At 38.8% G+C, this 14,680-nt stretch overlaps 1 protein-coding gene across 4 annotated transcripts in view; it reads right to left on the bottom strand.

Moving 5' to 3' along the window:
• Positions 1–751: 751 nt before the first annotated feature.
• LOC110541879 (protection of telomeres protein 1-like) overlaps positions 752–14,680 on the bottom strand; it is a 57,488-nt gene continuing 43,559 nt past the window's right edge. For 3 of the 4 annotated variants that reach the window (XM_060370916.1, XM_060370918.1, XM_060370917.1), the window contains 6 exons: positions 12,027–12,232; positions 9,756–9,891; positions 7,571–7,659; positions 5,528–5,619; positions 2,586–2,691; positions 752–1,354 (listed from right to left, as the gene is read on the bottom strand). In XM_060370916.1, coding sequence (XP_060226899.1) covers positions 1,242–1,354; positions 2,586–2,691; positions 5,528–5,619; positions 7,571–7,659; positions 9,756–9,891; positions 12,027–12,232 — 742 coding nt within the window. In that variant the 3' untranslated portion in view covers positions 752–1,241. The other variant, XM_060370919.1, reaches the window with a different exon arrangement.

Here is a 14,680-nt window from a genome sequence, read left to right as displayed (position 1 = left end):
CCTTTCCAGGGTACCCAGAAACTAACTGCTTTCACTAACCCCCAAACCTTAAGGTTTTCACAACCCCTAATGATGCCATGCCTTCAATTCATGGTCACTTGAGGAAACTGAACATTCATCTATAGTACCCAAGCTCATAATGTTATTTTACCACCAAACACTTACACTAAGAAAACCATAGAAATGTGTGAATTTATTTAACTACATACTTATTTAGGCTGCACAGATCTGTTATCTCTCAGTTTTTAGCAAATAAACAAATGCATATATACATATATGTATATATGTTTGTACAGAGGTGACTGACCTAACTTGAAACCTGCTAAACATTGTTAAGAAGCATACCATTTTATTAAGCTGACATTCAATACTACCAATATAGGAATATGTTTAAATAAGGCTATTGAAAAAAATAATACAGCTGAAGCATAACCTTATCACTCCATTAGCTGGTGTGAGATAGAATAACTGCTATATATTCAGAGAAGTAGAAATCAAATAAACTGTCTGGTTCAAAGTGATAAAATCACCCTAAAATGGCCAAACTAAGAGGCAAACAAAACAATTCTGTCATACCTCCTTAAATATTTTTAGTACTTTGTGACTCACCCAGACAAACATTTGTTCAAGAAGTCAGTTACCCATTGTGTGAATGAATAGGAAGGTTTCTTTCCCCAGGACAGGCTAAGCAATTCCTCTGTAAAATTGTGAAGTAAAACGAGATAGGATAAAAATAACAAAAACAAAAACATAGTCACACTGTTTTTAATCAATGTCAGCCAAGAGACTCAAGAACTGAATGTGTTCTTATTTACACCAATATTAACATCCACTGTTGGTATAAAACTCAAGACAGGAAAATAAACCCAACCAGGGATAGTGGTGGACGGCACAGAAACTAGTGTCTCTTATCTGCAGAAAATGAAGCTACAGGTTATAATAGTAACACAAATAGCCTCAAAGAACTGAAGAAGAAATGAAATCAGTTCCTCCACACAAAATGTGGCCTTATTTTGTAACTCTACTTGTCACCCTGGGCAAGCTGAGCAACAAGGCATTTAAACATATTTACAATGTAGAAGGTATAAATGACAATACAATGTCTTTCTGTATACAAGAACTTTAAGGCTATACTGAAAATGGGAATGGAACTTCAACAACAGGCATGCCTTCTGAGAGTCAGTCAAAACCTTCTGTAAGACAGTAAAGGCCCCAGCACACACACACACATACACACTGTGCTAGATGATGTCTTCTACAACCATGGTGTCAGATATCTGGTAACAAATGCGATGTTCCATTCCACTCCTGACATTGTAGGACTTGAGGAGACACTCCAGCCACGGGTATGCATCTACAGACCAGGAAGGCATCAAATTCAGTCATTATACCAAGCATATCAGCAGTAATGCTGATTAGTTATAATTTTTCCCAACCTCAGATGAAAGTGATTAAAAGCTCAAGAAATACTTGACAGCAGAGGCAGCCAATAATCTCACCCACTTTTTGATCCTCTTCTTGGGCTTCCTGCTATGGCCCTCCTTGTCTTTTCCTTGATTGACTAAAGGGAAGTGGAACCTGCACTTGTGATCACATCAGCATGAGCCTTACATGTGACCTGCCCAGCTGACAGTAATAATGCTGACCATCATGTTTGTCGAAGACCAGGGCAGGCTCAATTCTAACATCAACAGAAGGCCCTGGTAGGTCTACTAGGCCATCTGGTATGGTACTCAAGCTCACCCACGGTAAAGAAGCTCCTGTGCATGGCTGCTATAACTATATTGTAATATATATATATATTTTTTCAAATATATATAATATTTATATTTTATATATACAATGCTATATATAATACATATTTAATAATATAAGGTACACATAAATATTAATTTACCTGTATATTTCAAAAGTTACCAGGCATTTATTTCTGAAAATAAATATGTGGTAAGAGCAATACTCAACACAAATTAAAACTGAAAACAAAATTAAAACTTTGCTCTAAATGAGCACATTTTCCCATTTCTTGGGAACTGATGGTACAATGCAAAGACCTACTATGGAGAAGCAACCTCTAAGAGTTCCACCAGCAACAGAGGAGCAAGCAGCTGTGATATTTGTCACTGAGAACAATTACTACAAGAATCAAACTTCTTAAAATAAATTAGGTCTGCAGGTTCCAACAGAAAAGAAGTGGTGGTCAGAGAAAGACTTGGTGGCAGTGACTACAACGGGCACAAATTTCAGCTGTGCAGAAGCCAGTGGACAAGCCAGTGTTTGTGCACAAAATGGCTAAATTTCATAAAATTTTCAAAATGCATAATGTTTCTAGGCTTTATGTCCAAACTCAAGAGTCAAATGTGATGTGACCAAAACTGCTATGCTTTAAGTGTATTTCAAAATATTTTAAAACTTCATTTTTTACATTTATTGTACTTCTGCTGCTATCCCATCGAGACATGGATAGATTTTCACACTTAGTAATTCCCATGAACTCAAGCTTCCTTCAATCCAGTCTATGGATTAGAGATACACTGGGTGCCTTTTCAAGCATGAAAAGGAAGCACCTTTCAAATATGGCCTACCAATTTTTATTCCTGAAGGACAAATCACGTTCATGATCCTTTCCAGATTCCTCTGAAGGTCATCATCAGTGAGGATTTCTGATGCTGGGATCTGGAAAAATTTCTCCTAAAAATGATGACAAAGGAACTATCATCAGAAAAGCATTAAGCACAGAATTTCAGTAACTAATTTGCTATAATAACCTGAAAGGGTTAGGCTAACTTTGTAACCTATATGTCCTCTAAAGCCTATAGTTTTGAGTTTTAGGTCCAGGTTAAGCTAAAGCCTCTTAGTACCTTTCCAGAGAGTGAAGGAATGTGACCCTATCTGTGAGGACAGATATAAAAAAAGGGCAAGCAAGCACTGACCTTCACTCAGCAAAAGAATGACCAGACCCTTGTCCTTGAGATAGCGTTTTTTAGCAACAAACCTAGACTTCTTCTGAGTAGCTTTTGACCTCCAGCCGAGAGCCCACAGCCCTAATCTTCAAGGATGAGCTAACCACCCCCACCTTCAATTGCAGCTGCATCCACACTTGGCAGAACTGGCCAAGCTTGAGCACCTAAGACTAACCAATTATCTTACTTTATAGCTTCCTCATCCAATCCTAAATTGCCAAAACTAAAACTTCAAATCTCCCGCAATTTTTCTTTTAAAAACCTAAAGGCCTTTGTCTCCTGGTGCCACTCTTTGCTGACCGGCAGGGGTGACCCCACTGTACAATGGTTAATAAACCTCTTGCTTTTACAACGAGTCTTGGTCTGGGGGAGTTTCTGGGAAGGGCGCGAGTGAACTCCTGAGCTGTGAGACCCCAGGTCTTACAAACCTACTATACATGAGTTTATTAAAGTTACAGAATTCATAAAATGGAAAACTGGTATAAGCTAAAACCCAATCCTCTGCTTTGATTCTAAAACAACTTTGAGTTGTATACACACATAGTAGATCATGTAGCAAGGTTGATGACACTTGTATACCCAGGACAATAAATCTAGTGTTAAGTATGAAAGGATATAACATTAAAGAAAATTTATTTCATTTCCTCCCTTTCTATGTTACAGTTTTAGAGATTTCTATTGGCCTGCTAGCTTTCTATTATCAATACATACACTAGACACTAACAGCTCCTCAGTAAATATTCATTAATAAGGGACTAGATAAACTGTCTAGATTGAAAGAAAAAAAATCACTAAAGCTCAACTTGGGTTGTTTTCCAATGCATATTAAAAAAAGAAGAAGAAACTCTTACCCTAACAAAAGGCTGGGGTAGTGCAAGTTTTGGTTTCTTCAATGTGTTTTTTTTTTTCATCCCACATGTGGGATGTGAAAATATTTTTGTTCGTCCTCAGCTAAAAACAAAAAAACTCATAAAAGGGCACATTATCTTGGATAGCTGAAACAGACGTGTGAGAGGACATGTTTTGCTGGAGGCTTTGTTTTGCAAGGAGCCTGGCTTTTGCCAACTGGAGAAACAACCTTGTGTGGACTCTGAGAAGATATAAATAGAAGCCCAGGGACAGGGAGACAATGATTTTGGACTTCCGGATAGTTAGGTTTTGCAATGGTCCATTGCAAGATTTCACTTTGCAAAGAGAAATGCTCCAGAGAACTCATGGCACTCCAACTGAGTCTTGCTGCTTTTGCTGACTCATTCTGACTCAGTAGAGTCTTGCTGTTTCTGCTGAATCTTGTTGCTGCAGTTACTTTGTGTTGCTGTTTGGTGTTCCACTGCTTGACTGGACTGCTGGTATCCAGATGAGGAAGAGTGGAATTGCCCCAAGAAACTATGTCTAAAAAAGTCTACAATCCCCTTTTCCTAATCACCTTCTTTCTTCAGTGGGTTAAAAAGGAGGTAGAAGCATTTACGAACTCTAAATAAAGTAGGTTTTTAAAAAATCTAAGCCTACAGGCTGATCTTTATCTTAGCAAAATTCAGTATGCCTAGCCTTGTGATAGCCAGTGACTTGACTGTTTACTGGAGCTATGGGTCACTTTGGAAAGCCTAACAATGTCATCTGAGTTTGGAGAGCTTGGAGTATGTAGCATTAGCTTGACCTCAAGAGGACAGCAATCAGCCACATGTACAGAAAGTTATGACAACTTACGTGATATAATTGCATCACGACCTAGGTCACTGGTTCTCAACCTGTGAGCCACGACCACTTTGAGAGTAAAATGACCATTTCATGTAGGCTGCATATCAGATATTTACAAGTCATAAGGGTGGCAAATTTACACTTATGAAGAAGCAACAAAAATTTTATGCTTGTGGTCACCACAACCATAACAGAGACATTAGGCAGGTTGAGGACCACTGGCCAAAGTCAAGCTTCCCTAGCTCCCAGTAGTCCATGTATACTATTATACACAGTGTAGGAAAACTAACAGTGTTGGCTTCACGGGGAGAGGTTTAGCTTATGAATATGAAAGCACAGAAAGGCAATGTTTAGAATGAGCAGCTTCAAGGACTTCACAACTTACAACTACTAGAATCAGAAATGACATGCGTCTTCAGGGCTTCTCCACACTATATACAGTAATACATATCTATTTATCGAATGACCTCATTTCCTTTTAGATGAAGCTATAGAGGCTTTCAAAGTATAGTGAGATAATGACGGTGTGGCTCTGGATCTGCTCTTTGACCAAGTAGTAGAAGTTCTGAATGACAGGTAGAATGGCTCTTCAGATTTTGATTCCTCAACTCTGTATTTGTAAAATGTGATTTACAATAGAAAACCAAAAGCTATAGAAATACAGTTTTAGATCCATAGGGCTGTAATTCAGTTATATATTCCAAGTTATTTTAAATCCTTTTAAGAACAAAACAAAGAGAAACTGAGGATTTCGGGTTAAAAGGTCTCCTCCATAAGTTACACTGAAGTAAAATTTAGTAGGATGAATTTTAAAGATTTTAAATATATATTTTAGTTTAAATATCTTTACCAAGTCTGTTACTTACAGAATCCTTGAGGTAAGCTTCCAAGACTCCTGTTCCATCATCAAATGTGAAAGTCATAACAAACACATACTGCAGAGGTACAATGCCCAAAACTAGTAAGGGGAAAAAGCACATTATTCCAGGCTGCTAGACTTTCCATAAGGTAAAGTTGAAAGTGCTTTATTCTAGTGAATGGCGGCAGATAATGTTCACTGACGAGTATTTGCAACAAAAAGAACACTTTCTTCTCCAGGATCAATTTATGAAACCCACACAACAGAATCACTTTGGAACATTCCACTGTATTTAGGCAAGAATAGTCTCATGATTCAGAGAATTGTATTCTAGTACTTGATACAATAATAGCAAGTGATTAATAAAATATAACTCATTGCATGTTAATTATATGAAAAAATAAAATTAAAAAACATAGACTATTATAGAAACCAACACACAGTTTACAATGTTAAAAGTTTATCTCCTTTTCTGAGTATAGTATCCTTTATTCTTCTTAATATTATTTTTTTTTAATTTTTAACCAGATTCTTTCTGCTTGAAAGAACAACCTGCCAGAATCTGGGGTCCCAGAATTTGCTGGATGAGGAATATGAATACACTGGAGATACAGACCATGAGAATTTTCAGTTAAGACAAACACAATTTTTTAGGAGTTGAAGTAACTGTATAGATGTATGGACTATTCTATTACCTTCTATGCATGCAGCCCATATTCCAATAGAAAAATTAAATAAGGAGGCAAGTCAGAAGAGTAAGTTGGGGTATAGACACAATTTTAGTGTGCAAAAGCCTTAAGACGGAAATGGAATTCCAGAAGGTCTCAAGAGTTATACTTAAGCAATCCTAAGAAGGAGAAAATTCAAAATTATGGAGGATAAGAAACAGCATTGCCCAGCTCAACAGGAGCAGCACATACAAAGTGACATGAGATCTCACTGGCCCAAAGTACAAGACAGATGTATGACAAAGAGAAAGCACACGTGTTTACATGTTTAGAAAGCTAAATTTCAGCCTAGAGAAGAGAAGCTGGGTATACAGTTTCATTGAAATTCTTATTTTCATGAAATTAATAATTTGAGTTGCCAAAACTAAACCTACAGCTGTCAATGGCTATGAAGCATAAACTCTGAGAAAAACATTGGCAAAGTGGACATTTATTGAGGAGACAAAGAAGTCAGGAACACAGGAAAGTAACAAAAGAGGGACAAGTACTTGGCTTGAAAATATAGACTCAATATAGGCACAAAAGATATCGTGAGACCTAAAAAGAGCATTGTTCTTACAGAAAAGGAAATAGATATACAAATGTAACATATAATTCTATTAGACAGGACATCGTACATACTAGTAGGGAGACCTGGCTTCACTATTAAGGCCTATCTAAAAGTTAAGAAGAATATTCTGGTTTTTCTTCAGATCATAGAAGTCTTTTGCCTTTTGAAAGTTAAAAGGAAAAGCTTTTAGTACACACCTTACATTGTACTCTGCTCATGAAAAATAAAATCAAGGGCTGGGTAAACAGTCATGTCATCAATAGAGTCTCCTTTGTGTTCGCTAAAGACACAGAGGACAGTAACAGCCATCTCAACACCTGTTACAACTCAAAGTATGAATCATAAAGATTTTCTCAGGATTGGTATTTGTGATCAATCATTAAATGGAAAACAATTGTTCAGGTACTGAAACATGATTAGGATTATAATGCTTGGAAAGGATAGCAAGTATTTTAAATAGTCTTCTTCTTCTTCTTTTTTTTTTTTTTTTTTTTTTTTGTTACTGCCGAGACAGGGTTTTTCTGTGTTGCTTTGGCTATGCTAGACTTACTTTATAGACCAGATTAGTCTCAAAATCACAGAAATCTCTCTGCCTTTACCTCCCAGAATGCTATGATTACAGGTGTGGGGCACCATACTCAGCTCTTATATTTTATAACAATTGTTAACTCAGTTAAGTTAAACCAGTTTTGCCCTAAGTATCTACAAATATTAAAATATGAGTCAGTGAGAAGACAGAATTAAAATTTTAGAATACAAAAATGTAGCTCACCTTCTGCCACAGAGGAAGGAATCCATAGTCTTTTATTAGGAATGGTACTTAGGTTTTGTATGGGTTTCAACTTTGAGCACTGTTTACATCTGAAAGAAATAAGAAAAAATGGCAAGTATTTAAATATAACCAAATTCATTTATTCATTGCATCTTGTTCAAGTAGGAATAGTTTTAGAAAGTCAACTATTATATAGAAAAGCACTTTACTATCTACACTGTAATGTGCTTGTTTCAAGAAAATTATGATTAATTTACTACACAAAAACAATAAAAGATACTATGAGCACAGTGGTTTCAAAAAGAATGGTCCTCAGAGGCTCATAATTGAATGTTTGTTCTCCAGTTGGTAAAACTGTTTGGGAAGTATTAGGTGGTATGGCCTTGCTGGTGAAGGTGTGTCACTGGGGATGGGCTTTAAGGTTTCAAAAGTCCCAGTTAACTTCATCTGCCTCCTACTTGTGGATCAAGATGTGAACTTTCAAGTGCCATGTCTGCCTATGTGGTACCATGATCCCTGCCATTCTGATCATGGACTAACGCTCTGAAACTATAGCCAGGCCCCAATTAAATGCTTTCTTTTATATTTAAAGAACAGAGACTAAAAGAATGAGCTTCAGAATTACTAACGCAAAGTTGAGAAACATGAACTTGACTCTAGGTCCAAATCATTAATTTATTCAGGTGCTAAATTTCTTATCTGTTAAAACAAAAAGACAAAGGAGAGATGTTGGAGGAATTCTTTGAATTTATGGTTCTATGAGCAGTACTTAATGGTCATAATCAAATAAAAACATAGTCACAGGGGGGATACAAAGTGAGTAAAGTGTAATTAATAAAGAAAAAACATAGTCAATAAGAAAAAGTTATTCTGAATGAACAGTGAGGTCAAGATTTCAGTTAAATTAATGTTTTGTGTGAGCACACATTCAGAGGTATTGTGTATGATGCCTGCAAGTCAGTTACGGTCTGCAATACAAGAACATCTGAAACAATTATTATTACTGGACATTATTTACTACAACCTGTCTTCCTGACATAACACTACATAACATATATGCAGTAATGAGTAATTTATTATATGAGTAATTTAATTTTATTAGCCATATGAATAATTTAATTTTATTAGCCATAATCAAATGTCCATGAGATGTAGTAAGAAAAAATAATCAATTAAAACATGGAACTCAAGAGTCCCTCAGATTTATGAATTGGAAAAAAATAGGGGTAACTAATTCAAGTTTGTCATTTAATCATCAAATATATAGGTGTTACTTCATTAACAGCAATAATAAAGAGATAATGAGACAAAAAATATTCCCTGCCATTTGATGCCTTCCCACAACTCCTACCATCTGTAGAAGGCAGACAGGAAATAGTTCTTTACTGAAAGTCAAAACTGGGGTTCATTACAACAATGAGTAACAAATATTACATACTTAGAAGGAAAGGGAGAGTGAGAAAGAAAACCAGATGCCAACGAGGGTGTAGTGAGAGGCTTCTCACAGAGGAGCCTTTCAAGGCAAATGTTCTATCAGAACTACAGTTTGCTTTACTTCGCCCTTCTTAGTTAGATTCCACAGACTACATACTCTTTGTCAGTTTTCAGTGGCAGAAACTGTTCAAGTTGCTGGCTCAGTAGTCATGGAATTGATTCTTTGTAACTCTGAAATGTCCTCTTAGCTAGCACCTAAATTCTTGTGGAGGAAACAAGTTTAGCTTATGACTGAGAAACAAAATGCTGTAAGAGTTACATGTGGCACACAGAGTATTTAGAATCTTAGAAATATACAAGAAAAATTCAGTAGAGATGCTCTACAACTTACAACAGGGTTGCATCAATACATCTAGCTTAGTGAAAATAGCACTCACCCTAGCTGAATACCGATAATCCAGTCATCCAGAGAGCTAGAGTTTACTGTCACTCCCTAGCATGAGTATTGTACCACACAGCATGACTAGAAAAGCTCAAAACTCAAAATTCTCCAAACTCAAACAACAGTTAGCTGAACCTGTACCAATCTGTACAATCATTATAGCTTCATATAGCATATCCCATAATCATATACATATACCTGTCCTGAAGTAGGAACTGCCACAATTAAGAATCAATTGGGCATAGAGTAGCTGGAGAATAAGCAATAGTGACAAAATTGTAATTCCCAGATCCCCGAAGGAACACACACCCATAGTGACACACCTTTCCTCGGATGAGGAATGGTGCTGCAAGATCTAGGAGCTCCAGGTCTTCGGGGCCTGACCTCACAGGGATTACACTGTGAAACATGCTCGACAGTTTAGAGATTTCACAAAGCCGACCTCCTGTTAAAAAAAATAAAGAAATTATTCAACAGTACACAGAGAATCAGCACAAGAAGCAGGATGCACCTAACATGTGTGACATGGCACAGAGAAATACACAGAAAAAGGAATTACAAATTTAGAAAAATATTTAAATACTTCATGACAAAACAATATGAAGATTTACATAAGAATTAGATGTAATTAGCACGGGAAATAAATAACACAATTCCAATCTCTTAAGAGTTGTGAACTTAACATGGCTTCCCCACCCTTTTTTCCTCATTTATTTATTTTATTCACTTTACATCCTTGTAGCCCCCCCTTCTTTCCCTCCTTTTCTCCTCCCTCACTCCTTTTCCAAGGGAAAGGGGAGCTCCCTTTCCTATCCACCCCAGCTCAACAAGTTGCATCAGGCCTAAAGGTGTCCTCTAGCCCTGTGGCCTGTCAAAGCAGTCCCACCAGGGGATTGTGGAGTTTTTTTTTTTTTTGTTGTTGTTTTCTAACTTTTATTAATTACACTTTATTCACTTTGTATCCCCCATATACCCCTCCCTCTTCCCCTCCCAATCCCACCTTCCCTCCCCCTTCTTCATGCCTGCCCTTTCCCAAGTCCACTGATAGGGGTGGTCCCCCTCTCCTTCCTTTTGATCTTAGTCTATCAAACCTCATCAGGAATGGCTGATTGTCATCCTCTGTGGCCTGGGTAAGGCTGCTCCCCCCTAAGGGGTAGGTGATCAAAGAGCAGGTCAATCAGTTCATGTCAGAGGCAGTCCCTCTTCCCATTACTATGGAAGCTACTTGGACATTGAACTGCCATGGGCTACATCTGTGCAGGGGATCTAGGTTATCTCCATGTGTGGTATTTGGTTGGAGTATGAGACTCTGGAAAGACCCCTGTGCTCAAATTTTCTGGTTCTGTTGCTCTCCTTGTGGAGTTCCTGTCCTCTCCAGATCTTACATTTTAAGGCTCCTTTCTCTGGCTTAGGTATCTCTAGTTGAGGATTTTCATCCCAGTACTGTGACCCAGTGATACCCAGAGGCCAAACCACTGCCAGCATCACTTAAGCAAACAGCCAACTTAATATTAATAGATCCACACTGAGCTGATTAGATTACAGTCAGAAATCCAACAAGGTTAATAAATGTGAGCTTACTGCTAATTCGAAAGTCCAATTCCAGTAGATGTGTATGCTCAAATATATTTGAATCTTAATATACTGTTTTGAGAAATTCATATCAACAGTATTTTTACTTCACAGAAACAAGATACACGTAAGATGTAGTTAAAACATCAAAAAGAAAAAAAAATGTTCAAAACAATATTTAAAAACCCAATAACATGAATGAGCTGTCCCAGACGCTGAAAGACACACATGGTATATACTCACTCATATAGACATATAACATGGGATAATCCTACTAAAATCTGTACATCTAAAGAAACTAATCAAGAGAGAGGACCTGACTAAAACGCTCAATCCCCATCCTGAAAGACAAAAAGGATGGACATCAGAAGAAGAAGAAAACAGGAAACAACCTAGAAACCTGCCACCGAGGGCCTCTGAAAGGCTCTGCCCTGCAGACTATCAAAGCAGACGCTGAGACTTATGGCCAACTGTTGGGTAGAGTGCATGGAATCTTATGTAAGAAGCGGGAAATAGTTAAGATCTAGAGAGGACAGGAACCCCACAAGGAGAGCAACAGAACCAGAAAATTTGAACACAGGGAACTTCCCAGAGACTCATACTCCAACCAAGTACAATGCATGGAGATACCCTAGAACACCTGCACAGACGTAGGCCATGGCAGTTTAGTGTCCAAGTGGGTTACATAGTAATGGGAAGAGGGTCTGCCTCTGACATAATCTGTTTGGCCTGTTCTTTGATCACCTCCCCATGAGGGGGGAGCATCCTTACTAGACCACAGAAGATGACAATGTAGCCACTCCTAATGTAATCTGATAGACTAAGATCAGAAGGAAGGAGAGGAGGACCTCCACTATCAGTGGACTTGGGGAGGGGCATGTGTGAAGAAGAGGGAGGGAGGGTGGGACTGGAGGGGAGGAGGGAAGGGTTTATGGGGGGATACAAAGTAAATAAAGTGTAATTAATAAAATAAAAAGAAGGAAAAAAAAACAATAACACATGTCATACCTTCTATCAAAATTAGACATTCACTTGAAAGAGGAAGGATACCATCATTTTTCACAAAATGGATAACGACCTGCCGTCCCCCTTGGCCTTCAGTGGTCCAGATTTCTGAGTCATACAACGATGTACCTTGCAGCTTGCTCTCTGGGGCTTTAGTTGCAGCGACTTGCAAAATTTTATCTACATTTTCATCAGATGGGACTTCTTGCCTAAAATGATTGATGACATAGTATTAGCAAAAAGTGTAGTGATATTCTCAAAATTTCCTACTAAACAAAGAGATGACATAGTGATTAAAATCACCTGCTACAGAATCGGCACAGTGACCAGCAGTCATAATTCGAAGCCCTAAAACACAAGCGATTGTGTTTCCCAGGTAAGAGGATACCCCACGGTGGGGGGTTCAATCAGCTTCAACTCACCCAGCTAAACTGCGGAAGAGATCCTGGTTCCACCAGGCACTTGGTCGCCAGCCCAGAGCCACACGCCAGCATGTTCTGATCACTGTCTCAGACTGAATTGTGGGCCCCACAACATCAGAGACTGGGATTTCCAATCGAGAGATAACCCCACGGTGCAGGAAACGATTGGGACCCACCTTAGGTCACCCAGACAATCCCTGGAAAAGACCCTGGGTTCCGCGGGCACCCAATAGCCAGCCCAGAGCCAAGCCAGTGAACACAGGTGCCAGCACAGAGTCCTGCCTGCACACCTGACTTGCTGCCCCAGATAGAACTGTGAGCCCCAGGGCACCAGAAAACTGAGTTTCTCTGTTGGGTGCAAACACACAGGGAGGGGAATAGCAGGTCTGATCTCAGAGCACTCAGCTGATACCACCACCCCGAAAAGGTCTTGGGAAAAATGACCCAGTTTCGGCAGATGCCCAGGTGCCCAATCACCAGAAAGGCAGAGCCATGTGCATCTGTGCCTGTGGGCTCTACTCGCCATCCCAGACAGAACAGTGGTCCCCAAAGCAGAGCTGGGTGTCCCTGTCAGGAGGAAACACCACAGTGGGGGATCATCAGGTCCAATGCTCAGGACACCCAGCTCCAGAAGACTTTCTGGATTCAAACTAGGCTCTAGACTTCTACTGCAGGCATGAGTGTCATGCTCACCTGCCATTGTTGAGTATCTCTAGGGCACTGGGGCAAACAACTGCATCCTCAGACCTACAAAAGCCAGAGCACCATTACAGCAGTCCTCAGATACTGCTCCAAGGTTCAACCAGTTATCCCTAGCTAAATTGACAAAACTGTGGGAATCCCTGGTTCTTCAAGAGGGCTGCACCCAACAATTACACCTTAAGAGCACAGCTGCAGCTCACTAAATTCAGAATAATCACCAGGACCTCTCCTGATGAAAGGAGAGCCTTCCTGAACACAACAGTTACCACACAGGTCGGTACACCTGAAGTAAACTGTGACAATTCATTAGAAGCACCACCATTCAGTTGACCATAGCCAAAAAGCTGAGGAGAACTCCTTTAGAACTCCGCCAAGTGGATTCTCCCCACCCCAGGACCCAGCAGGCACTAGACATTTACAGACAACACCTGAGACAGACAGATGGGTAGAGGCCAGCGAAAAAAAGCACAACCAACAAAAGGCAAAGCAATATGGCATCCCCAGAACCCAGTTATCCAGGGGCAAGTATCCCTGAATACCCTAACATAAGTGAAATTCAAGAAGATGACCTTAGATCTATGCTTATGAAGAGGTTAATGGAGGAAGCAAATAAAATGCGTAAAGAATTAGGGGAGGATATAATAAAACAGAATATGGCCATCGGTAAAGAAATACAGGAAGATGCAGCCAAACAATTTGTGGCTTTCAGAGAGAAAATGATTCAATCACTGAAAAAAATAAAAGAAACAGAGGAATGTTCAAAGAAACAGGTGAAGGAATTGAAGGAAAAACAGGAAAATACAGTCAGACAGGTGAAGGAAGTAAACAAAACGGTTCAAGATCTGAAGATAGAATTGGAAAAATTAAAGAAAACACAAAAAGAGGAAATCATGAAGAGGGAGAACACAGGAAAGAAAACAGGAACTACAGTGGTAAACATAACCAACAGACTACAAAAGATGGAAGAAAGAATCTCGGGTGTGGAAGATACAATGGAAGAAATAGATGTATCTGTCAAAGAAAATAATAAATCCAAAATATTCCTGATACAAACCATCCAAGAAATGCACAACAACAAAAAAAGACAAAACCTAGGACTAAGAAGAATAGAGAAAAAAGAAGATTCCCTCCTCCAAGGCCCAGAAAATATTTTCAACAAAATCATAGAAGAAAATTTCCCCAACTTAAAGGACAGGCCTATAAAAATACAAGAGGCCACAAAACCCTAATAAATTAGACCAGAAAAGAAAATCCTCCCGTCACAAAATAATGAAAAGAGTAAGTATAAAGAACAAAGAGAAAATACTAAAAGCTGCAAGGGAAAAAGGCCAAGTAACATATAATGACAAACCCATCAGAATCACACCTGACTTCCCAACAGAGACTATGAAAGCCAGAAGGGCCTGGGCGGATATCATGCAGACACTAAGAACACATATGTCAGCCTAGGCTATTGTACCCAGCAAAACTCAGTCCTCATAGACAAAAAACAAAAACAAAAACAAAAACAAAAACCAAGATATTCAACGACAA

Source organism: Meriones unguiculatus, chromosome 17 (assembly GCF_030254825.1).
Source record: "Meriones unguiculatus strain TT.TT164.6M chromosome 17, Bangor_MerUng_6.1, whole genome shotgun sequence".
Lineage (NCBI taxonomy): Eukaryota > Metazoa > Chordata > Mammalia > Rodentia > Muridae > Meriones > Meriones unguiculatus.
Note: the sequence above shows the minus strand (reverse complement) of the source record. Positions and strands in the feature narration are given on the sequence as shown.